Raw genomic sequence first — 27,229 nt, forward strand, 5'->3', positions numbered from 1 at the left:
TAAAAGCATCCACAAAATAACATCTAACTCGGACGCACATGAGCATGCTCAGAACTCTGTTTACTTATGTATCCATGGCTGCAAATTCAGCCCAGGACAAACCATGCTCCAATTTGTTTTTATAAATGCCATATCCAGTATTGCCAGCAGCTGTGAAACACAGGGAATTCTGGTGCCATTACTGGCTAACTGTTAGTGGGAATACGGCATCCTATTAGCCCTCAGATACTGATTTCACAGCAAATCCAGTATCTAGGAACTGAAGAAAGAGCTCTGAATATATTTGTATCATTTGCCACACTGTGCTCTGCAAGCAACAACTACGGACAATCCTGTTAGATTTAAGGTGTTTTTTTTTTTTTTCTCCTTACTGAGTATCAGTTTAAAGGATTCCATGTGATTAAATGTGATTTGTAAGTCACAGAAAGAATTGAGCTCCTTTGCAAAAAAACAGTAATAATAATTTACGCTGCATAAGGTTTCCTGCATCAAACAAACATTTTCAGAAGCAGTCAGAGTTTGGCCATATGATAACAAAGTCACCATAAAAACTTGGGACCTTCAATTCAGACTAAAATATTTAACAGGCTGCATAATTACCAGCTCCTGTCTGGGGAAGTGAGAGTTTTACGTCAGACGCTGCTATCGCATACACTGCATGGTCAGCCACAAAATTATCCTCAGTGTTTAGATTTCCAGCTCTGGGAAAATGTATCTCAGTATGGAAGTTGGAAGATGTGATGTGAAGACTCCTCTATCTGCAAGACTTGGAACTGTGACAGTAAGAAATCTGAGTTTGAATTACTTTTTTTCCCCCTTACCTACTTCACTCAAAGATCACACTGCATAGACCAGTAAACCCATCAACATCTGCTTATATAGGAATCCAGTGAATAAGTTTATTCCTTAGGAGACTTTTTTTTAATTAATATAAACAGGAAGACTGAAGGTTCAAATAAAGGCAACAAAAAATCTCCTTATTTTAGGCTTGGAATGTTGGCAGCTGCCACAAGGTCATAAGGGATAATATAATCCATTTTATTCAAGCTTTACATTCCAGAAGACCAGCAATCACAACTAGAGTATTAAACTGAAGTATTAAGCAACAAGACTTCTCATTACCTTCTATTTTTTATTTTTGTATTTAGAAGAAAAATTATGCCAGATGAGCTGCATTCTGAAGAAAGCATGAGTATTTACTATGAGAATTTTTTTTTCCTTCACTCACTCTGATCCCGCCTAATATATCATATATGACATCAAGGGAGTCTGTATTCAGCACACATAACCAGTTTGTCTAAAATTTTTTTTTGTTTGAAAAAACTGCTATAAATTCAGCTGCCTACATACCCCAAAACACCCTAAATTTTGTTTATATATTTTATCTTTTTTCTAGTCTACCCAGAACATCACTCAATTTTTTCTTAAGTACTGTAAAAGCAACATTAACAATAACAATTGCGAAAATTTTATGTAAAAGGAGTAAACAAGTCAGAAAAGTCTTACCTGATGTTAAGCGTCTTAATCATCACCAGGCTTCATCCTCATTTGGGCTTGCATTTGTGCAATCATCTCCTGCATGCGGCGCAGCTGTAGGAAAAAAAAAAAAAACACACACACACCTACATTTTGAAAACAATTTCATGAGGAATCCAAAATCCAGGAAACTTTAAATCTTTTTCTCCCATGGTAGAATGCAGATCCAATTTTCCTCTTTATAAGCTGGAAATGTTAGATTAATTCACATGAATGAATACTTTGGTTTTCCCATCTCAGATTCTTTAATGCCTTACATCTAACTTTCACAAAAGATTTGTAAGAATAATTGTAATGAAAATTAAGCAATAACATCAAAACCTTTTGAAGCTTGCAGACCTGTGAGTTAGCATTTAATCTACAATAAAGAAAGCATGCCCTTTATGTGTGTACAGAGCTACACTGCTTGAGTGAGCTGAAGCAGCTTTGTTCCGATACAAGTGCTCAAAGCATAATATTATGTACGAATATTCATCTTGTGGCTAACCAGATACTGTTGCTAAAAATTTGCAGAGTTAACAGCCAAATGTGCATACAGAATTTTAAAACTAATTCAAAAGCAAAATAGAAAGATGTTTACAAAATCTGGAAATGCAGACTAAGCATATTAAGCACCAACATTTTTATATCTAAACAATGACCTTTTCTTAGAGGCATTTTCTTATGTCACTTAAAAGTTAATTTCCATCTCATAAAAGGCCAGTAATATACAATGCCTTTTTTTTCCCTCCAAAAAATAACATTAAGTAAATGTTCCTAAGAAAGAATAAGAAACACTAATACAGACTTACAAAATGTATATCCAAATACCTCTAATTTGGTGTACAAATGACTATGTATTTCCTTCCAGATGCAGGTGGGGAAGCTCCATATACATAATTGCAAGTGCCCTATCTTAAAAACTGGGAAAGAAATAGGCTGCAATTTCCATGCACATTGTATAAAATACATGTCCATCTCAAACTGGAGATCATGTAGTAATCTGAGGCTTGTATAGCAAGTTGTCATTATTCTAAGAATAATTGTGTAGGTTTTAATATACCCAACTTTCTTCCCCTTTAGGAAAAAGTAGTTAGAGAATTGCTTTCATTTACTGAGGGAGTGACTCTTCAACTCAAACAGCACTGCTATGTTTAAACAATTATACTGTATTTTTATCCAGTCAGCCACATTAGCTATTGTGATACTAGTTACTCTATCAGATTCAATACAAAATGATAAATGTTGACTACATGTATACGGTGTTGAGCTGTTTTGTTGGGGGTTTTGGAGGCTTTTTTGTTTTGCTTTGTTTTTAAAGGGAAAAATGAACTGCAGCAGCCTGTATAACTTTTTCTTACCCAGCCTCAGATACAGACTTTGGAAAGAGTAAGAAACTGAAGCACAGAGATGGCGGCATAGCCAGAGATAACAGAGCTTCCTAAAACGAGCTGGCTTATATACTGGTACCTATCCTGTTGCTGCAGCACCACAGCATTCAGTAGAGGCTAATTCAGGCTCCTGTGACTGCAGCACAGACATACTCTGACAAAAGGGGATTCCCACAGGAACAGTGAGAGATACAGCTAAGTCTGTAATGATTATTATATACCCAACTACATCTTTCTGCTAAACACTTAAAACAAAAGGTTTCTGATCAAAAAGATGGCATAATGCTGCAGGAAGGGGGGAAAAAAAAAGCAGAACGTCTCAGAAGTGAGAGTTGCATTGATTCCATGGCCCAAGAAAAGAGAAAAGTTTCAAAGATCTTTCTTAAAATGTAAGACACCTGGGTCTTTTCAACTGCCTCTCCACAGATTTACCATCAGAATAAAACTAGCTTTTTGGAAGCTCGCCTGCTTGAGCTTTCCCAAGAGCACTTCAAGCTGAGCCATGAAACATTCCCAAAATAGAAACCATTCAGTAATCACAGGGGAAGATATTGCTGCACATGTATTAGGGTGATTGCTCAAATGCAGCATTCTGCTAATAGCCAACATGATATTTTAAGATTTAAATACAGCATCAAGTCTCGCATTTTTTTAACCTTAATTGATAAAAATATGCCCATGCCATGAAAAAAAATCAGATGCTGCATATGACTCAAATGTACGGTAGGACAAAAGCAGTAGGACATCTACTCTGCTCTAACATTAAGATTGTAGGAAGATTTTCTTTTTCCATTTTCATGTGGTGTTTTTGAGATCTACTGGTGGAGTGTTAGTCTCACCTGTTAGCTAAATAATGGCAAGTTTCTGAAGCTATTTTAGCATAATTCAGTAGAAAAACTTTCAGGCACAAAGCCTGTTAAAGAAACTAGGCACCTTGTTGTCTCCTATGGCCATTAGCAGGTAAGTCATCATTGAAGTTTCCTTTTTATAAAGTCAGCAAGAAAATAAAAGTAAAAAGGTACTCAAGCACACTGATCTTTCTCACTACATCCTAGGCTGCATCAGCATTTTGGTTTTGGTTTTGTTGAGCATTTGATATGCAAACGATCCAGAATGGTTGCTTTCTGCTGTAAAACTGTGGCTTCTCAAGAGCTTTAAGCAAACTCACAACTATCAGTTTAGTAACAGTATTCTTAGCAGATAACCTATGAGTAATGATAGACACCACACACTAAAACCTGGCTGCGTATCTACAGGGCTAAAGTTAGAGGTAGTAACTGAAATTAGGGAGAATGCACACAAATATCTTGTAGAGAAAATCGTTTGCACAGCATTAATCCTGTCAGCTGGAGTGTAAAATTAAAACTAAAAAAAGAAGAATCAAGCTGTATTGTACTCAAGTGGTAGCAAAGTCAGTCTCTTCCACAATTCCTCTTCAAGTAGAGAACAGGACATAAGAACCACTCCTACACATTACAATACAAGCTCAAAACAACTCGTGTGTCTTCACCTTACTAGACTTATTGCATAGACAGAAACAATCTTTCCTCTCAATAAAGGTGAATGTAAAATATGACACAAAAGACTGAAAAATTCATGTCACATCAACATCTGTGTTCCCTTCGCTGTTGGGGATTGCAAGCATCAGCAGCATACACTTTGATCTTGCTCAGCAATAAACCCTCTCACTTGTAAAAGCAGCTTTAAATATATTCTGCAGGGAACTTGCATTCACCCCTTAAAGGACACTACAACATGATAGCACAGGGTCAATGTACATGATGAAAAGGAAGGTAGGAAACAGTGTTTGGAAATCTGTTGAAACAAACAATTCCTGTGAATTCCCAGATACCAAAAATCAAGAGTAAACTTCTCCTTGGTACAAACTCCACTTAGTTTACTTATGTCAGGACTAAAATTTACTTCAAACTATCACGTAACTACTGGGTAGTGACTACACATAACTACTGTAGCAACACAGAAAAGAGACGAATATTTAAAATGAGAGTTAAGGTTACAGAATTAGAAGTGAACCATAAAGCTTCCTGATGGCTTCCATGTCATTAACAGAAATCACAGATATTCAGTTTTGCTTTACCTACAAGATTTCATCATCTGTAGTATGTTTTGTCCAGAATACCAACAAGTACTACTCCTGTCGGAACAAGGTCAGTGGCTTTTCAGTGACAACCCTACAGGTATCACAGGAAAAGAAATGTTCAGAAATGAACAATGTCTACTTCCCATTGACACGCTTCCCCTTCCCACACCAAGTATAATTATTTCTGCCCATGCCTTTACATGTAGACAGTGGATTTTCTAGTACACCAGAACGGTCATGTTCCCATGACAGTTGCTGTTGGTTAAAAATACTTCTAATACCAAGGAGTACAACTCATCATGTTAACTGAAGACAAGAAAAATACTCCCGACAAAGTTACTATATTGGAAAAGGGGCTACCATCGAGATAAATGTCTTTCATAGGACACACTGACATGAACAGCAGAAGTCACTATGGCCACAGCCATCACACTACATGGGCTGCAAGCATTGTCCCTTTAAAGAACAACTCAAAAGGACAAGAAAAAAAAAGTTGTTCTTCATTCCAGCTCCCTAGGGATTCCCATTGCTAATTGCTCACTAAGGGTTTTCTTCTTATTATATTCTCCCAGGGCTAAGACTGCGTCACTTCACAGAGGAAGGCTGAAGCATTCTGCAAAAAGCATGCCTCCTTCCCCCTGCACTAGGCAATAGCATTCCACAACACAAATTAAACCTTAGAGCTGTTTTTATTTCCCTCAGGTCTGCAGGCCTTCATCAGCAGTCATGCTGTCTCTCCACATAAGTCTTCACCTTACCTTTCAAGAAAACACACAAATACCTGCAATACCAGGCAGTTACTCGCATGTGTTCATCGCATCCTCACCTACCCGCAGGGCTGCTGCGCGACCCCAGCCTGGCAGCCCCGCCACTGTGGGCTGTGCCCACACTGACTTCCATACTAAGCCAGGGTTCTTCATCTCATCTGATAAAGCGTTAAACACATTCAGAAAGTTCAGAAAGGACAGAGAAAAAAATAATTTCAACGTTGTGATTAATCCTACTATATTCAGCCAACTGTTGACCAAGTCCACTGAAGACAGTGGAGCAAAGGGATTTGCCCAAAGCCTCAGGGCAGCTTGCTGGGGAAAAAAAAAAAAATAAAAAAAATCAGAGGAAGTTTGTTCCTTGCCATTTCATGTAATCATGTCCTTAACACTTTTCTGGAAGTATTGCCTCTCAAAACTTTGAAAGGTTTTTATTATGAGATATTTTCAGAGCAGGAAGAATATGGTACAACACCACAAACTTTAAGTTTATGCCCATTTACACTACAAAATAATCTGAACTGCAGCATATTTACTGTAAGGAACATTGACACCCTTATTCTTATTTTCACTGCCCAGCTTGGAAAAACAGGTCATCACTTGGAAATGTGCAAAAAGCACAACCAGATGGAGCAATAAATCCAAAATGACAGATTAGCAATTCTGAATTGCTGAACTGGGGACCATATCTTTTGGCATAATAAAAGATCATTTAGCAAAAGTGATGCCTTGATAAAGATGATCCTGGCACTAGCCCAAGCATTCATTCCTTCCAAGGTTATATAAACCTTACAAAACTGTAAATAGAACTTCAAGCACCGTTACTGATGGGAATCCAAAACAGGAGGGGAAATGGGTATTTGTTTTCTCTGCAAAGGCCATGGAATGCAAGCCCATTTCCTCTGTGCCTCTTTCCTCCCCAGACTTTTCCCAGTCTGAACTTTTGGAATGATATGGAGATGAAGGGATTTCATACTGGCTTATCTACAGAAGATTCAGCAAAGCCTCTTGATCTCTTTGGGACAATAGAACGCAGAAGTTAAAAACATCTATTTGTTTTTTCAAGTTCTAACCTAATCCTCTGCAACTTCAGCAGCAGTTATTCAGAGATGATTAGTCCCAGAGGAAACTTTCAGAGATTGTCCTCCAAGAAACTCAAGACTTCATCCCTTTAGTCATATTATATATACCAAAAAATATATTACATGCACGCATATATATATATATATATATATATATATATAAAAATGCTATATATACATTCAGAAAGTGGTCAGAATACACCAGTATATAATAATGTGCCTGCCATATCAACAGTTTCCAGGGGAAAAAGTTATAGAATAATTTTTTCAGATGTAAGCCTTAAGACAAATAGTTCTACGAGGATACCGAAGTTTCTTCTTAAATAGTAGGCATGTATAATTCGTGTAGTTCAAATAACACGAGAAACACTTATGACAAACCCTCTAAGTCTACTGCCTGAATTTTGGAAGCATTAAGAAAGAAAAAGAAAAAAAACCCACAAAACATTTCCAAACAATGCTCTTGACATTTTCAAAGCATCTATTATCCCTGGCTATCAGCTGATTGTCTACTGTTGTTTCACATACACATCAGTAAATGGAAGGCAGTTAATTTGTGTACAGAATACTTGCAGAAGTTCTATTCTCATAAGTGCATGGCCATCAAGTGTGCTTATGTTGCTGAAATGAAGTTATACAGTGATAAAGATGCAGCTCATTTAATCTCCAGTAATTCCTATTATTAGCTACTAGTTATGGTGATAATCAGCTGCTGCTGCATTTCCTTTTAGGAAAATTTGTTGCTATTTATGTCAACATGCCAGGGTTAGGTATTTTTAAATATCAATGCTATAAAAGAAAAAGGAAATGCACAGACCAAAGTAACTATATTTCAAAAATTTCCATGTATGGGAGTCTGAATCTTTCACCTCAGAAACACATAAAACTGCTTGTAGTTTTTTATTTCTTACTCCAAATCACTGCATATATGCATTGATCTTTTAAATCATACCCTTACTCCATTTATGGACAAAAACACTATCTTCCAATTGGCAGCAAGTCCTATATGCAAGCAGTCATAAGCATTGGTAGTGTACTACTAGAATTGAAATACCAGGCTAAAAATCTCTGAATCTTTAGCATAAAAATGTTAAGTTGAAAAGCCTAGTAATAACTTGAAACCAGAGTAAGAAATCAGAGATTGAAAACATCAAATCCGTAAGTTGACCGGTACAACAGAAATATTATGAGTTTTGCTGCAAGTCAAGATTAAGATGAAAAAACATCCACATTAATTATATCATGGGATTTTTAAGACTTAACAACCTTTTTCTACTCCATAGCCACAAGACATAAACGAAATTTACTGGTAACATACTTGCAGTAAGCCATGCACATTACATTAGGCTATCGGTCTACCCCAACATATTGTGTTTAAAGCAGCCTATGTAGCTAACAAACAAATTGATTTCAAGACTTGAAAAATAGCAACAAACCTTATGGAAAATTTGCATACAAACTGAAAGTGATAAATACCCTTCTCACAACCAGGAGTCCACATACTACCTACCATCCACAGTATGCAAGCGACTATTAACAAAATACCTTCTTTGGGCAACTTGCATGCTCAAATTAGGTCTGTCATTTTTTACAACTCAAATCTTGCACTCCATAGGCAGTCGTTGATGTAGAATACTGAAATTGGAACATAGCATGTTATATTAAAGAACAACAGTTTTAGAAGCTGCCTCTTACCTCAGCCTCTTTCTGCTGAAGGATTCTATCCTTGTCTACCACTTCTTCTTCAACAGGCCTATTGAACAAAAGAATGCATTGATGGTATAAGATACAGAAGTAAAAATCTCCAAGAACAGATTCAAGGCTCTTATTTCAGCTAATATAACAGCAAAAAAGTTTACATGCTTCCACACAGGGGAAATTAGGACATTCTTAAACCCATGCTTCCCTTTTGTAAGATGCCATCTTTACCTCATAGACTCCTGTTATTCAGCCTCTGTTTCTCAAAATTCACTTTTTTCACTGCTATGGGGATTTTTTGCCATTTACTCTAACCAAGAGATCCCCTCCACTATCTATACATGATACAAAAATCAACCATTAAAAAAGCTGTGTAGGCTATTTCCTTTCTTCTATAAGACCAAAATGCTTGGCTGAACATTAAAGCAGGAACAAGAATAACTTGCTATCAAAATGATGCAGCACAGGTAAATGCGGATTTTTTTGCGTTAAGTTGCCAAGGACAGAAACCTTAACAAGAAAAAACACAAACAAAAAAATGAACCACACAGCACAAAACCCACACACATCACCAGAAAAAGACTGTTGGGTCTAAACTTCTTTCTCTAACAGCCACCATGGTAGTCCAGCAATAACTGGAGAAACAACATCCTACCTAATTAGATAGGCTGGAGCCTGTTTGAATGTGCCCAGAGTGGGGTTTTTTTCTGCTTAGACATCATTTAAAAAAAAACACCTATCTTGCTGGCAATCCACAACTTCTTTAGGCACATTCCAATGAAAAGCATAGAGAAGAGCGAAGGGATACAAAACCAAGAACAGCTGTTTGTAAGCACGGCACTTTGCTACGTATTGCTCCTCTTCAAGAAAAGCATTTCATATAAGTTTCAGTAACTCCATAGATGGAAATCTCATGAGAAATAGTTAGTTACAGGAGGGATCAGTTAGGAGGAAGAACAAGTCCAATGTCACAGTGGAAAAAGATGAGACTCACAAGCAGCAGAACCCCAAGGCAGGCACACTTACTTGCCAGTTCGTTTTAGCCTCTCCGAACGGAAGTTCTCGTAGTGCAAATCTTGGGTGACCTCCTGCAGGTCCTGCATGTGCGTTCTAGAACACGCAAAGGGCTATTGAATACTTCGTCCTTCTCGTCAAAGGGAAAAAACCCACCCTTTTATCTTCTATTTCTGTTTTATATAATGGATGTATTTATTGGAAAAACAATCCTTACCGACCAAGCCTGCCGAAAGGAGTGTTCTGGCTAGCTTTGTAAGTATGAATTAAAGACCAATAAACATAAGTGCCCTCCCACCAATATTCCTCAAAGATGCAAAGTATGCTGTGCTCCTCTTGTTCACTAATTACTTTATAGAAGTTGTTTATACCAGTCTTTGCAAGGTTCTTAACATTACAAAGACAGTTATTCAAAAAGATACTTCAGTTCCTAAAGCATTTTTTTGACTCATAAGTGCTATAAAGTATAATTTGTAACTGAGAACTAGGTGGAGGTCCTTGGCTTACATAACAGCTAGCATTGCCTAACAATTATCAATTGCCAAAAAAAAAAAAAAAAAAAGGAAAATGCTTGCTGCCAATGACCAGCAGAGGGCAATCCCTGCCCAGTGAAAATCGAAATCAGAAATACACAACAGAATTCCAACAATAGCAAGATGTCATTAAAAAAAAAAAAAAAAAACACTTTAAAACCATCTACACAGGCAGAATATCTGTATAAACTAAAATCATAAAGGGATGGGGTATCATATTTAACATAGGATTTCCCTTTAGAATACTCTTCACAGTTTAATCAATCACTTTGAGTAATATTTTGAAAGCCTCTCTGCCCCACGCACTGCACTATAAGAAAACTTCAATTTATATGTAAAGCCATCAAATCAGATCACATAAGGCATAAAACTGTCACATATATCTGACAACGTAAAATACAGAAAATATTTTCTGAAGTCAGAGATCAGAGGATTACAGCAGCAAAACAAGCTGAGGGGTGGACACACAGTAAAAAGGCACTCTAACACTGCCATCAGTGGTAGTTTTGAATTAAGGAGTTCATGCTTTTGTAACTCTCTAGTCATTGTAACAGTTATGTCACCACAGGAGATGGGATAATTTTACCATTACTCACACCAGCATTGTGCGCAGTTTAAGGAAATCATTGTGTTCTGGATTTTCAACTTCAACAACTCCCCAGGGATACAGACGGCCTCTGATTTTTTTCCCTTTCACCTCAATAAGTTGATTGGATCCAATAACAGCAAAGGGAATGCTAGCCTAGTTGAGATACAGCAAAACAAGTTACTGTTTTAATTTTTGACTGGCTACTTTTGTGTGTGTGGTTTTTTTTCTTTCAAAGAAAGCACAAAGACTTAAGTAAGAGATAGGAGAGGGGGAAAAGAAATGTTGACAAATGCACTCTACCAAAATCTTTCCACATCAGAAAACCAACAAATCCTATCCTAGGCAATGCAACCTCTCATTATTAACACCTGTGGTTTTTTTAGGATCAGTTTGTCTTAACAGAGGCATAAAAGGAAATGACGCTTTGCTTTAGGAACACTTGACTGTTGTTGAAGTACAGTTTGGGCATAATGTGTCATCTGACATAACATCATACATGGAAAACAGCCAACAGAAACATACTTCAGATACAGATTAAAGTAGCTAGAGAGAATTTCAGCTACATTCTTCAAGCACCTTTGCAAGCATGACAGCACGAAGAGGAAACTACTTCAGTAAAACCTTTATTATTATCTGCTCTAACAAGAGGAAAGTTGTTAATTAGTTTAGTAACCATAACACACACACATTCTCTCTCTTTACATGCGCGTTGAAAGGTTTGAGACAGAGAACAGACTGCAAATCACAGTTCTTGGTGAAGAGTTGCTTAAAGAGAAAAAAGAAAGTCACAACACTACATTTGGAATTCTGATGAAGCAGAGACTGGAATAAAAAGGATTATAATTCAGAGTAAACATCCAAAGAAAACTTGAATTTTCAACACATTATAAAGGAATAAAGTACCTTTAAGCATACTGTAGGCTTGAAGTACTACTGCAACAAAATTATAAATTAGGAGTGAAACTTGCCTTTAAAACTCTGGTTTGTTCTTTAAACTCCTCATCTTCATCAGAATCTGCATCAGGGAGCTGATAAATCCTAATGCCATGTTCAGAAATCTCATCCAGAACCTGAAGTTTAAAAAAAAGAAGAGTAGTAGATTCTTATTTCATTGAAGAAGTATCAAGTTAAAAATATGTACCATTGACTTACTAGTCTGTCACCTCTAGAAAACTCAGAATGTTTTTCTGCTTTAAGTAGTTTGACAATGCTTAGAAAAAAGAGGCAAAAATTGCCATTACTTATGCTTTGAGTTTACGTACTACCAAATTAGTTTATGTCCTACAAGACTATCTTTGATGGCATTAATTTCATTCCATCTATGAAGAAAAAAACCCCAGCATTTTTCATTTTTTCTTTATTCAACAGAGTCTTGAACCTCAAGTCCATAAATATCCTGGAAAGAACAGTTCAAGTATAAAAGCACCCAGCAAGCAACCTATATGTTTTGAGATGTAAGAAAGGAATACTAAGTGGGAAATCAATCACATCCTGAAAAAGAAGAAAGGAAACCTGTACTAGATCTGGTTGGATTTTAAGGCTATTTTACTATATTTAAAAAAAAAAAAAAATCTTAAAAACGCTGCTGATACTTGCTAACTACAGCGGTTCTCTTTTAAAGAGTTTACTAACAGGCATTTTAAAAAGCCAAATTACTGAGATTACCTCTGAACTGAACTGTTTGTAATCTCTGTGATACAACCTGCAAAATCAGAAATGGCTGAACAAGAAAGAAAGGTGAGCTGCTGTTCTACTCAGAGAAACAAACCCAATGACTAAATGCATTTTGTGACATTCCTAATGTATGTTTCTTTGCATATGACCTTAACATATTTTTGTGCAGTGATACAGAAATAAAAATTTAAAATAAACAGATCAAGATGCAATCTAGGCCTTCAGACAACCACCTGTAGCTGTACTTGGGGAATAAACATCAGAATTAGAACATTATATTGCTGTGAAGATTAGCTGCAAAATATTTGTACTCTTGCACAGCACTTTTTTGAAGACTAACAAACATGCACCTGACTCAGTGCCCAACATGCCAAATTACATAGGCTTAAAGATTTTTAAAAGGGCACAAAAGATAATGCATCTTTAGAAAACACAGTAAGTAATTAAAAAAAACATGGAGCATAATACAGAAGCAGACAAATCCAAAGTGAAGTTAATATGAAAATAAGATGAAAAAAATAAAAGCAATGAATTTGGAGAAGGGATTCATTAATTACAGCATCAAAACCATGCAGTCCATGCCAAAGTAGATTTTCACGTATTTGACATGCACAAAAATTTAAAAAACAGTGCCTACTGTCTCTTGGATCAAAAAGACAAGTTTATTATCCACTTTAACTGGAAAAAAATATTCAAAATCCACTACGAGAAAAACCATCCATAAACAGTTTTCTTTATTGTCACTAATGGTTTAGATTAATATAAAAAATACACTCTCTGTATTCCTGTATACATTCTTTTCCTAATGAAATCACTGCAGGGGTAAGCAGTTAGCAAAATTCCAGGCCTTTGGCTCTTTTCAAAAGGTGGTACAAGTCAATCCTTTCTTCAGAACTGAAGAGAATGCTTCTACTGCCATACTATGAAAAATATTTAAGTCAGAAATCCCTTCAAATGCACTGACAAGATTTTCTTTCACTAAAGAAACTGTGGTGGTATGAGGAGAGCATGAAGAATATTGAGATTCCACGGTAACTGTCTTCAACAGGATCTCCAATGTCTCAGCAGAAAAAGGTTAACTGTGCGTACTTCCTAGATTAGCATTCCCTAATTCTAGTGGAAGATGTCCCTGCTCATGGCAGGGAGGTTGGACTTGATGACCTTTAAAGGTCCCTTCCAACCCGAACTATTCTGTGATTCTAATGAGTTGTAACTGCAACCCCGCAACCGGCACCCGAACCAAGGAGCAGCACTACTGCAGTAATGAACACTTACAAGTTTGGGCAAGTCAGGGAGGGTTTTGAGGCAATCAAAAACATTCAGAAAAACCTATATAAGGATCTGTGCTGTCATTACTACATATATAACGGGACATTAACTTGATAATACAAACACAACCAGACTTCAAATGGACGAAAGGTTTCAATGAGCGGACTTCCCATAGTATTGCTGGGTTCCTTGATCCTCTGATGGCAACCGATAGCTACGGTATAAATAAAACTTGTCCAACCAGAGCTTGATTATTAAACAGCTGTTTAAAATAAAACAATCCCTCACACCATTAGAAGAAGAATGACCACATATGAACCACAGCTATTCCCATGACAATGTTTTCCTGCCAGGTATATAAACATCCCCCACACTCACACACGCGCATACACTGAATAAAATATTATAATCCCCCACCAACACACCGAGAGCAATATTTCTAAAAGAAAAAAAAAAATTGGGAGAAAGTGTTGCCAATAACAGTTACATTCGCACAATTACTTCTAAATCATTGCATGTTGTTATTGTTTTGCAAAATGGAAGATAACTAAATTGTCACCAAATGATAATACAAGATGCACAGCTGGGATAGGTGGGGTAGTGCTGCAGTGCGATGCCTTTAAGTAGCTGCATAAAAAAGAACGCACATTTAACCTGGCTGAGATCTTAAAGATAATATGCAAGTGAAACAATAACGGGAAAGCCAACAACAAGGGGTGCTAGAATAATATATTACAGCTGTTAAACCTAGTGCTTTCCTGAAAGGAAAAAGAATTGCAATAAAAACAAACTGTATTTTATGGTCCTAACAATGAACCAGCATTTTGCATCTTCAAATCTGAATTTTATTGGCCTCAGAGGATTCTGTGTTCCTAAAGATTAGCCTTCTCATGGGAAATCAAAAAAAAGTCAAAATATTAGTTCCCCTCTCATGAAGTCATTCTTTTGAGTAAGTTTCCTTAGCAGCCTTGCATGGCACAGCTTGTGAAACTGCCTTGCATTTCTTCCCACTCAAGAGTTTTAAAAAATAACTTTGAATTCCAGAAAGACCAAACAGGAATTACTCCAAGCTGGGTTTCCTTTGCCAGCACCACAAACTGATCTTGCTGCTTAGTCCAAAGCGGCAAAACAAAAACATTTTACTTTAGATTGATGGCCAAATGGCAGAAACATCTAAAAAAAACAAGACTTCAAGCTGCGTCAGCAAAGCAGGATTTTGATTCTTATTCTTGATTAGAGATTCTGTTAGGCAAGATGCTTTGAGTTAGAACAATATACAGTAGCTAGTCTTTCAAAGCTTTGGAAGCACATTATACATTTTTGACTTAGTATGAACTCAGTTTGTAGAGTGACCTTTGACAGCAGTACAAAAATAATGAAGGCTTGTTTACCTGTTTCCTAACCACTCCCTCAGAGTACAGCATAAGCACCATTCGTCTTTTTATATTTATCCAATGCATAAATGTGGTGTCCGTAAGTCGAGACTGTTTTAAAGACTGGTTAGTTAAAAGGAACTTTGGTCAAGCTAGAAAGAACTAGACATGGATTAGCACTGAATATGGTCAATAGAGGTTGCCTTTAAATTAATCTGTTCATCATAGGATATGTAAACTGGGATTTATCTCCAACTTCCACAATAAACGTGTATCATAAACCCTCAATCTAGGATCACCTACAGAACTGTACTCAAAAATAAGCAATTCCAAATTCAAATTAGGAAACATGTTTGCTTGCGCTGCTGCCACATTTCAGCTAAAATCCAGCGTTAATACACAGAAGTGGATGTCAAACAGCATGTGCACTATGCTATGCTTGACCCTAAGAGAGGCCACCAACCAGCAGATAAAAGGAGCAGAGTCCCAAAACAAGTACAGTAAGTATTGAAACCTCATAAGAGTATGTTTCTCTTCATTTCACCTAAGAACTGCTGTTGTGAAAGATGACTGTAGCTAGAACCTATTTGATACCAGTTTATTTTATGTATTTGAACTGATAAAGCAGAACATTCAGATCCCCAGTGAATTATATTGTCAAATAATTAATGTTCCACTTAAATGCCTGCTTCAAATCTTTCAACATCATTCTGCGACCAAATGCTGAACCAAAGGTAAGTACCTATGAAAACTGACCCTGAAGTACACTGCTGAAAGATCAAATACAGTTTCTTTACAAAAAGTAGCAGCTCCACAAACAATATTACTATCATATGAAAATCTTTCACCAAGTCAGTACAGCCACACAAAAGAGAAGTGGTAAAACTAGCATAGGCAGCCACATCTCTGCTTTGTTATTTCCCTATGAGTTCTCTCAATTTGCCCATAGTACCTGTCATCTCCTCATAGCATTTGTAGAGGAACAAAATAAAAACTCAAGAGCCTGGACAGAATTTCTCCCAGCAAGATCTAGAGGTCCTTTTTAACTCAGTGAATGATCTTTTTTTTTCCCCCCTTCCCTCTTTCACCTAGGTCATCATAAAGCTGATCACTTTTGTATAAATACCTCTCCCCCTCTTCAGTGAAGGTTTGTCTACATTGCAGACAAGGTTCATACAGTCACAACTGTTCCCACTTTAAACTTCTTCAGATATAGGAGATTTATTCCATTTCTTGGGCAAGTCTTCTGATATGACTGAGCTTTATATAAACATAACAGCAATACCAGCAGTACCTCATCTTGCCGAATTATAGTTGCTTACTATACAATCACACCTTTGATTGTGGCACTGGTCCACCCAAAAAAACCCAAACAAATCCTCTGAATTTAGGTTGAGTTCAGCTAATGTGCTGTTTTGTAAGCATGATTTTAACTATACTACTTTCCCAGTTAAATAAAGCTGTACTCCCTCTTCAAGAAAACTGAAAAATATCCCCACACAAAAGCCCTTGGAATAAAGATCCAATAACCGTTCTAAAGAACTACTGGAAGCCAGATGATCACAATCAAAACATCTGTCATGCCCTCCATGAAAATGAAAAAGTGGTAATATAGAATTATATTAAGATATTATATAAAAGATTAAGGTGAAATCTTAAAATGAAAAAAGTTTGCATAACCTGGTGCAAAGTATAGGACTGCATTTTAGAAGTACTAATTATCTCTATACTACTCACAGCATAAGTTATTAAACTTGTCAAAATTCCCAGGCTTTGTAGGGTTCAAATCTTTTAGACTTTACAACTGAATGTACTGCTTTCAGATCAACAGAACCTGAAAAAAGCTTGTGATGTCAATAACTTTTACTGAACCACCTCTCAGCTAACACAATCTCAGCACCAACCTATTTCTTTAAGAAGGTACACGAAGTCATTCTGGATCAAAGAGGAAAAAGCAGAAAAGATTAAATGTTTACATTCATTGGCCAGATTATTCTATGATGAGATTAAACAGAAATTAGATTTAAAGTGAAAGACTTGTACAACCACAAATATGTACTTTATTCCTGTAGAATTCACTACAGTGTCACATTTGGCAGAGGCTGGCCTGTCTTGGAAAGGTTTGACAAAAACAAAATTCAAGACAGCAAGTAAACCTTTCAGTGTGAAAAGATTTATTTTCACACCACTGTCTGGAAAGCCTTTCTCCAGTGCAGTCCTGAGTATGTCCTGGTATTCCATTTGAACAGATAACCTAGCGGGAAAACACATATGCAAGACGATGTACATTTTTCCATAACAATGGAGCTATAAAGAGTATCCTGTTAATGTATTAGCCCAACTGTCCTGACTCTATATTAGGGTTTTAGTTTGTATCATGGGTGCACTTACCAAGCAAGTTTCCCATCACCCTGACTTAACCACATTTACATAAAACCACATAAACCACACAGGGCAGCTAGAGTATGCAAACCAAGTTTCTTTTGGAAAAAACTAAACCTAAAGATACTCTCTCAGAACATATCTAATGCACACCCACCACTAACGGGCAGTCTGTCCATTGGACCAAACTAGGGCTAGTCTGAAACATCAACGCTACATGTATTTCAGGATGATTTGAACCCTTGTTACAAACCATTTTGCTCAAAACCTGCTCTGTTGGGGTCCACTGCTTGCTAAGATAGATGAAGCCAAAAATAGCCAGATTGTCAGCAAGTGTAACTGGTAAAGCATATCAGACTTCACTGGAGATCTCCCACCCCACACTCCCTGAAGATTAGGTCCTTGGCCAATATCATTCACCCCTCTTCAGTTTGAATTTACTTTATATTTGTTTTAACATTGTATGGGTTGCATTGTTCTCATGATCAAGCGTTAGACCTACTCTTCTCTTCAGCCTTTCTCTCTCCTTCAGCGTCAGCGTGTCAGCCTTGGCAATCACAGGGACAATGTTGACTTTTCCATGAAGAGCCTTCATGAATTCTACATCTAATGGTTTCAGTCTGCCAACAAGTGGGGAAAAAAAAAGGGTGGATTTTTTGTGTTTGATTTTCTTTAACAGACCACATGTATTAAACATTATTTATTTCAAGTATTTACATAAATAGTATTTCCAACATAAATTAAGTTAGAGCACTTGCTTATCAGCTTCGTTGTGTAAAGGTTGAACTGCAACTGAAATTGTCACTATAAGATAAATCAGATATTGTAAGTTCTTATGTTTCTGAGTGATAAACAATGTAATAGTGACTGCTTCAAAACCATATTAAATGCCAAAAAGGGAACAAAGCAGAGGACAGCATTTATCCCCAAATATGATTTTAATTGTACTGGCTAATTGACAGTGTAGGAAGTAACTCAACTAACACTAAAGTTAAGTTTCCAGTTCAAATAATAAACAGACTTATGAACACAATATAATGCCCTAAAACACAAGAGCTCAAGAGCTTTTTCTTACCCATGCCCAAAGGGAGAGATGAAGTAAAAACAGCAATGGACTCTGTTGTCTATAATGTGGCGCCTGTTTAGACCGCTCTCATCATGAAGGTATCTTTCAAACTGGTTGTCAATGTACTGGATAATTGTTTTGAAGCTGTGGTACGGGGCAGGGAGAAAAAGAGGTATCTTAGATCTTGCTTTAGAACAACAAAAAAAGAATCATGAAAAGGTAAGAACAGAAAGAGGAGAATCACACTTTTATTAAGAATATTTCTGTTACAAAAATTCAACTTCCTAGCATTGTATCTACTAACAAGGAAAAGTATTTTGATAATGCAAAAAGATATTTTCATAGCAACTCAGTGTCTATTTATGCCTAGAGCTACTTTCAAGTGTTACTCTGTCTACTGGATAAAAAGTTCAAGTGCAAGCTCAGAAAAAAAGCACTCCATGCTGAGACAACACAGACAGGAACAGAAGATTGAGGATTTTTCTGCTTTTTTTCCTGGGAGTAGGGGGTGAAGATTTGTTTTTAAACCAGCTGACAAATGATATATCCTGGATATCCTCTTCATTTACAACCCTGATCCTAGAGCTAGGTTTCTATAGTTACCTATGAAAATTCTGGTATTCTAGTCTGTTTGAATTAAGTACAAATACATTTGCAAGTCATGCACTAAAGCATCACATGAGTTATTAAGCTATTTTTGTTACCTTACAGAATCCTTTTCTGTTGGCAAAGAAAAAAAATTCCTACTTAGTTCAAGGCAATTTAAAATATGCCCTGCAAAGAAGTAAAGGAACACAACATTTGGTCATACAGATTAATCAGATACAAGGAGCAGTGACTAGAGAGAGAAAAGAAAGCACAATGCATTACTAAGAAGATTGTTTTAGGATACTCCAGAGCATGTAGACACCTGCAAACAACATTAATATAAAAGGACACTTTATATTAAGTACCGCAGGGGAAGGGAAATGAACACACTGATGAAGATAAGATTTGGCAGATGATTGTGTGTCATGAACGTATCTTAAACTACCTGGGGAAAAACTGAGCAGAAAGCTTACTTGAAAAATAGTATTTCGGTTGTTGAGAAAGTACAAATTTGACTAGGGAAATTTAAGGAGAAAACAGACAAAAGAACACAATTTGTCATCTGGAAAACGAACACAGAGTGATGGCAAATACTGTGACAGGCATTGAAGCTCAACCCTGGGCTGCAACGAAGAAAACAAAAGAAAGTAAAGAAAGTAACAAGAACGATGGAAGAGATCCTGAAGGGAATTTGATTTTCCGAAGTTGAGTAAGCTTTTGGATCTAGGAAGAATAAATCCTTAGTAGAGTATATATACACACGTTTATATCTTTGCAAGATTTGCACCGTTCTAAGTCATACTACAGAAGACAACACAGCAAAACATGGAATTTATTGGGCTTTGACCTTAGTGGTGCTCAAGTCTTTAAGAACTAGCATCTTAATACCTAAATGAGTTGAAAGGACAACATGGTTTATGATCTCATTGATCTTAGATACTCTCACTGGTGAAAGGTAACGAGACTGAAGACGTACAAATATTAGGACAGAAACCAAGCACAAACAATGGGAAAGCAACTATCACACATTTCTCTGGCAATGTAATTAGTTTACGTGCAGTTTTCTAGCTCTAACAGCTCTAATTTTCCCTATAAATATGGCGTTAGTGTCCTGTACCTCCCGACTTCCGGGAAACACCTGGCTTATACCACTGTGCTATCATTACTTAGGAGATCGCACATCCTGTATTGTAACAGCAAACAACACAAGCGTTGCATTTAAGCCCAGTGGGGGAAAATGAACAATATTACCAAGCTGCCAAAAACCATGAAATACAAGTTAACATAATCCAGTATAAAAAGAAAGTTAGCAGCAGCCAGAAAGCAGTTATCAAAGAATAATCTGCAACACTGCAACCAAGATGAAACAAGGCGTATAATCAGCAATATCTAAGAAGTTAATCTGTAAACTGTTTTTGTCAACCAACCTTTTGAGACCACATTTGACCATGTCATCTGTGCATGAAGCAATTTTTTTTTCCTCCTCTCCTCAGATCCTTTCTCTTATGTCTGATGAAAGGTGTTATTCAAGTACATGTTTCTCTCACGATCCCAATGTCCTTATGTATGGAAGAGCTGTTCTACACTTGAAACCTCCCACCATAAAGAATTTTGCTGTTCTCTAAACACAGGCCTAAACTGATGCCAAGAGCATTCCTAGGTGTAGCTTGATTCTAGAATACAGACCTCCAGCTAGCACAAAAGTCTCACACAGAATCTAAAAAATTATCACTATGGTTAACTGTGGTTAGCATCCACCTTTTCTTACAGGCTGTTTTAAGTACAATAGCATTTGAAAAACAAAAAACCAATCTATTTTAGAGAATGTGTTATACTAAATCTGTAACAACTCATTTCCCAATCCAACATCGCTATTCTTCCAATCCAGGAGACCCCCGGACAAAATCCTGTCATGGAAAATACACAAAAATTGACCCCAGCTCCCATTCTAGAAAGTCAAACTCTAAAATTAAGCCCTTTCATCAATGCAATGCAAAGACAGAAACCAAAAGCCACTAGGAAACCTACTCAGGAGACAGATATTTGAAAACAGGATCAGCGATTGCTGCCTCCTAAGCACACCATGCCAGTTTGATTTACCTCTGTTCAAAAATAACCTTGGTGCAATTCAACACCCTGAAAAACAAGTAGTCTGCACAAATTGCAGCTTTCCCCAGAAAAAGTGCTTTATAAAACTTGGATCAAGATCAGCAGCATCTACCAGTTAATCATAATCGCAGTAAATGCTCCTGAACACAAACATCAGTTCAAGAACACGAACTTGCTGCTTCCTCTGAACTAACAAGGAAGGAAGGTAGTTGCACTGGGTTAGTCTTGACTACAGTTTGAAACAAAGACTCTACCCATTCAAGTCCCTATGACATCCTATCACGACTAACAGATTTTAAGCCATGACGAATGACGTTTGGACGAAGTCTTTTCATGTGATATAAGAAAATGGGACTAGAGAGAGACAATTAAAGTTAACTGCATCTTTTTTTTTTATAGTATGTAAGTACTATTTGCTCCCATAATGTATTTTGATGTTTAAGACTTGTCACAGAAAACTAAGTATAAACCAGTAAATTGTTCTACTGGGTCTGAATCATCATGGAATGACTCTATTTAGCAAGTCTCCAAAAAGAAAGGGGAAAATCTGAACACGTAGGTCTCTAAGAAACATCTTAGCAGAATAAACAAAGGGCATTAGAACACAATCAACAGGAAGAGCTCTATGTAACACAATACACAGGCTGCAGAGCTCAGCTCCAGCGGAAGGAAGCTCTAGTCAACAGTGCACAAAATAAGCAAGACTATGCCACAGTCCAAAAAGATGCCTTCATGTTATTCTAAAAGTTCAATTTGTTTCAGCTTCATAAAGTAGGAAAAGTGGGAGGAAAACAAAAACCCCTTCACTTTCAAACATTTGTTTAGTGTATTATATTACTTCACTGCCTTCGTTTTTGCTGTATTTCTACAGTACACCATAAAAAGAAAAGAAAAATCGCATCTGATAACAATGTTTTTCAGAATGCTCCACATAATACAGCATTCTGTCAAGAAAAGATTGCAAAACATTCTAGATGTTTATTTTATCAGCTATTTGCCTCCTTCCTGACCAAATCAACCAGTACTAGCTTTATGGTCCCTTTCTCTGCACAGTGACACTTTGTTTGCTTTTAGGATTACCACCACCACAAAAAAGTGTCAACAAAAATTAAAAGCTAAGCCAAATAAATAGTTAGCACTTCTTAAAAGACAACCACTTGGAAATTGGAAGTTTCGCTTCTAGTTGCACTGGAATAATTCAGACATCCTACTAAGCACGTTAATATATCTCATCTTTATCTGAGAAATGCTATCACAAGATCAGTTTTCCACAGTTAAAGAAAAGCGCATGATGATAATGATTTGGAAATTACATTTATGAACAAATCTATTGATTACGATTTTGTTACAAACTGCCCAGTTCCTTCATAGCTATTTTACCATTTTCTTTCTTCGTGATCTTTATACTAAAGCAATTATGTATGTTGTCCAGTGCATCTGCAGACAATTATTTCAGCCGTTAAGGATTATCAGCAATATTGAGGCCAGAGAGAACTAAGCAGTAACTCCATCAGAAAAAATATGCCGTTCTATCCAAATTGCTAGTAGTACATATAAAGGACAGGGAATGAAAAGTACTGACTTAAAAACATGGAAACTGGATGGGCCAGAAACAGGAAGACAAAAAAAAATTTCCCTTCACCAGAATTCTGCCCTATCAGAGCAGCTGTAGAGACAAAAAGTTAGCTGCAGTTGTCACAGAGAACCTTACTAGAGGGAAGGCCATTAGTTTTGAGGGAGGGCCATAAACAGCCTAGAGAACACTAACCAAACCTTTTAAAAACATAAAAAAAGTGGTTAGAAAATTGAAACAGGAAGTTGTACAAAGTAGTACAATTTTGCTACAGATGCGCATTTCAGGCAACAGAAATTATAAAAGAAAACTGATTTGAAAGCTCACACAAACTAAATGATCATGTCACTGATGATATGAAGACGAGCACCCAGAATGCAGAAGTGCTTAGAAAATTGTGCTTAACTGCAAGGACTCAGAAAAGACCCTCTACTGTGAATTCAAGATAACACTCCATTAATGTTAAGAATAATGAACCCATTGCTTTCTTTTAGTACATCAAGTTATCCAAAGATCAGCAGCTGAATCACTTAAGTTCAGAAAGACAGACCCACTAGAGCAGTATTTGTGTAAGATACAAACTCTATCAAGCAAAGCAGTATTTACACACATACCAGTCCTGGCTGTTAATGGCATCTCCATATCCCGGTGTGTCAACTACTGTTAAACGCAGTTTCACCCCTCGCTCCTCTATCTCTACTGTAGAAGCTTCAATTTGAACCGTTCTCTCTATTTTCTCTAAAATAAAGGAATATTTTGATTGTTATTTTGCCTATCAATTGCTGCAGAATCCCCTGCAGGAAAAAGCAACAGAAGAGGAAATGCAATCTGAAGTGTATTGTAACCTACATGACCTAAAACATTTTAAAGAAAAAAAACAAGCTGGCTAGTCAAAATTTAACACCACATTTTTGTAAATAAACAAGAAACCATGAACCAAAAAAGGGGATTTACTCATGACAATATGCAAAAATAAAATTATAATACTCAGAAGCATGCTACATTCTTTGTCAAAAGCTAGTTACAACACTAACCAGGATTTAAGGCATTACAGGCAAAAAACATTAGAGGAAAAGGGGATTAGAGCAAAACCACATTTAGGTATATTGACATCTAAAAGGTTAGGGGGTTGGGTTTTTTTAATAACAATTGATGAAGAAACAACAAAAGCTGAGTCTTTGAAAGGAAATATAAATGAGAAAATGACAGCTCAAAAAATATCATTTCAAGGATTAAAATATATCTACACAGCATGAAGAAAGGATCTCATGGGTGAAGTTATCATCAGAATGAAGCAATGTTAACTGAAAGAACATAAAGTTTCACAGGCTATGTGCTGGAGGAACTGCAAAACCACATTTACCTGCAGCTCCAGGAATATAACGTTCTGGATAAAGATCAGTCAGGAACAGACTGTTAATTAAAGTGGATTTTCCTAAGCCAGACTCACCTACAAACAAAATAATTCAAGTTATTAAGCATATACACCTTTTACTCCAGGCTTTTTAGAGCACCTCCTCTTTCTCAAAGCCCACATTATGGAGGAAAAATAATTTGTTCATTAGGATCCACCCTAGTTTTTGAGATAAAAACATCAAAGGTTCAGCTAAGCACTTTAAAAACACAGGAAAAACAAGCCTCTAGTGTTTTTATAAACGTTACATGAAAATGTTAGGTTTACTGTAATAGATTTCATAATAAAAGCTGAAAGGTCATACAGCACTTTGACTATAGATCTAGAGATAGTTAGGTTACATCAGGAAATAAAAGGTTTTTTTCATTTAAACTTACAAAATCAGGAGCTGTGACTCTCTTGTTGAAAATTTCCGAGAGCTTTAAGGTTTTCCTAAGCTAGAAATTGAACCTGGAACACTGTTAGGAGGGAGAATGAATAAAGCAATCCCAAACTAACAGTTGAGCTTTGCACCTTTATAGTTAGGCTTCATACATGCTATGAAACACAAAACAGAAAATCATAAGAAAATTATTCAAAATTTTGTCCTGTATCAAAGTAATAAAAAGTTAAACGTTTAAATGCAATTACTAAATCTGAATTTCAAAAAGTCACTTTTTTCCTAACACAAGGAATCAAAGGAGTCAGTGTTTAGAAAAATTGGCCATGATATTTTAGATGCTACTAACCTAATATTAGAGATGGAGAAGTTATCCGTATTTATCATCACAAACTACATGAAATAAAAAACTCTACACTTATCAAATATTACCTATTTATTTTACAGACATTGCTGAACACTCTGTCATCAAATAATCCCAAATGGTAGTATAGAGCAGAGAGAATAAGAAGGAAGTGTTATGCATCTCTTCTCGTTTTCATTTTTCAATAACATGTAATTCCAAGGTAACTACTACAAAAAGCTAATAGTACTGCAGACTTCCTTTGCACTTGTATAGTATTAAACTGATTCAGTGCAAGCAGAAGTCAACATGTCACTTAAAACAGCTTTGTGCCTAAAGGACTTTCCATCAAAGACTCCTACAGGTGCTCATTCACAGAACAGACAAAAGTGTAGTTATAATACCACAGTGAGTCAGTATAGGACAGCAGAACACAAGAATAGTATCACCATTTCAGCAGCAAGATATTCACCATGCGCATTCATGCTTTCAGCTGGGGAAATGGGAGTCAAAGAACGATTAAGCAGCTATCCCTACCAGCTGATGATGAGTCAGGAATACAGGAATGTCCTGTTGGCTCAAAGTCATAATCTTTAATCACCACAAATACCAAATACTCCCTCCTACCAAACATGACAAAATAGTAAGAGATTTAATTAGAGAGCATATAGAGGTTCAAAGCTGCTTCTTCTGTGTAATAGTCAATTGCTGAGTAGGAAGACATATACGTCTGCGTGAAAAATTTTTTGTTGTTGTTCAACAGTCAAAAATACTTAAACATCACTTACCAACCACCATCAGTGTGAATTCAAAGCCCTTCTTCACAGATTTCCTGTGAACCTGGTTGGGCAGATTAGCGAATCCCACATAGCCTGCTGAGTCGGAAAACTGACAAGAAAACAAATGTTGTGCATAAATGAGAGCCCCTTCCCCCTAAAAAGTTGAAACAGAGTTCAGTTGATTCTATACAATAAAGTTCAGAGGTATATAAAGCACATGGAAATATAAAGAATGAAACAATTTTTTGCTGCTATAGCGAGGCAGACCTTGAAATAGGCCTATTTACCAAGCAGTCTGATATAAATAGAAATCTGGTAAGTATTACACATAAACAAAAGTCTCTCCTCAGATTAAAAAAAAAAATCTGCAAACTTGAAAGAACACGCTATTATTAACCTTAAGATGTAAACACAGATAAAAACCCCAAAGATTTTTACGATGAAGGTCAAAAATATCTATTCAAATTTGGTATCTGCTGCTGCTATCTTCTATAAAAATAAATAATGCGTACACTCACATGTAGAAAAACAGGAACACTGTATAGTAATGCAGGTATTATCAAGATACAATCACACAGAGATCTATCTTCTGCTTGTTAAGCTGCTCACCTATCTTCACAATGTTTAACTTCTAACACAAAAGCAGGAAGGAGAAATGTGCCTGAAAAACTTATCAAAGAGATTTGGGCTCTAAAAAGGGCAGTCTGCTTCACCATCTGTTATCAGTTGACTGAAAACCTAATAGAAGCCTAAACAAGAACTGCAGCCACTTGATTTAGGGACTTCTGAGCTAGCTGGAACCAAATGTATTCTTCACAGATGAGTTTATGATGAGAACGTTTTTTATACAATTACATGCTTCCAGGGGGGCGGGTGGGAGATACAGGGGAAATGACTTAAAATGCAATTAGTTATTTCCTAACAATCCTTTTAAAACCCACCCAGATAGGCAAAAAAAATAGAAATGAAGGTTTGTCAAATTAAATTTCCTCAGGTAAAGGCACCATTCTAAATGTGTAAGCAAGACACTGAATGTCTGGCAAACATCCGAAAGCCTGTTACTAGAATCACATGCAAGCTCTGTTTCTGCAAGCAGGTCCTTTTAAGAAACACATCTGAACAAATAAGGTATCATTTATTCACTATTTTACCACTTCAGTAAAACCACAAGTATTTTGAGAAGTTTAGTAGATTCTAAACAAAGTTTTGGATATGCAACCATTTCTTTACCTTTATTTTTTCACCTGACTGAGACATGTTTCGTCACTCCAAGTTTCAGACACTGGAAAACAAAATCCATAGTGTGTGTTAGCTAACTTGAAGATTACATTAATTTTAATTTTGAACTGATCAATTGCATGTAATAATCACATTTGATTCTAGTAGAATTAAATGTCACATACTCAAAAATTACCAGAATAAACAAACCATGATCAAGATGGGTGCTTCTGTGAAGCTATTCACAGGAAAGAAATTACACAGGATTATCAAAACCAGAATACTTAATTTAAATACTCAAAAGTTTTAAAATAGAAAGATTCCTCTAAAACTCAAAATACTAAAATTCAATGTCCTTAAAGATCTTTCATT

At 36.4% G+C, this 27,229-nt stretch overlaps 1 protein-coding gene across 2 annotated transcripts; it reads right to left on the minus strand.

Annotated features, from left to right (window-relative positions):
- Positions 1-956: 956 nt before the first annotated feature.
- On the minus strand, positions 957-26,896 carry LOC309411116 (septin-2; the record flags this gene model as incomplete). Of its 2 annotated transcripts, none has more annotated exons than XM_082007660.1 (11): positions 957-1,590; positions 8,552-8,609; positions 9,581-9,664; positions 10,698-10,843; positions 11,659-11,760; positions 17,891-18,008; positions 18,464-18,598; positions 23,339-23,462; positions 24,088-24,174; positions 25,649-25,748; positions 26,870-26,896. In XM_082007660.1, the coding sequence occupies 11 exons, from the start codon at positions 26,894-26,896 to the stop codon at positions 1,522-1,524; spliced, it is 1,050 nt and encodes a 349-aa protein (XP_081863786.1). In that variant the 3' UTR covers positions 957-1,521. The 2 variants fall into 2 exon arrangements, with proteins under 2 accessions (XP_081863786.1, XP_081863785.1); XM_082007659.1 differs by having other exon boundaries at positions 26,840-26,896.
- Between the last annotated feature and the right edge of the window lie 333 nt (positions 26,897-27,229).

The sequence above is a fragment of the Phaethon aethereus genome (assembly GCF_964289735.1).
Source record: "Phaethon aethereus genome assembly, chromosome: 17".
Taxonomy (NCBI): Eukaryota; Metazoa; Chordata; class Aves; order Phaethontiformes; family Phaethontidae; genus Phaethon; species Phaethon aethereus.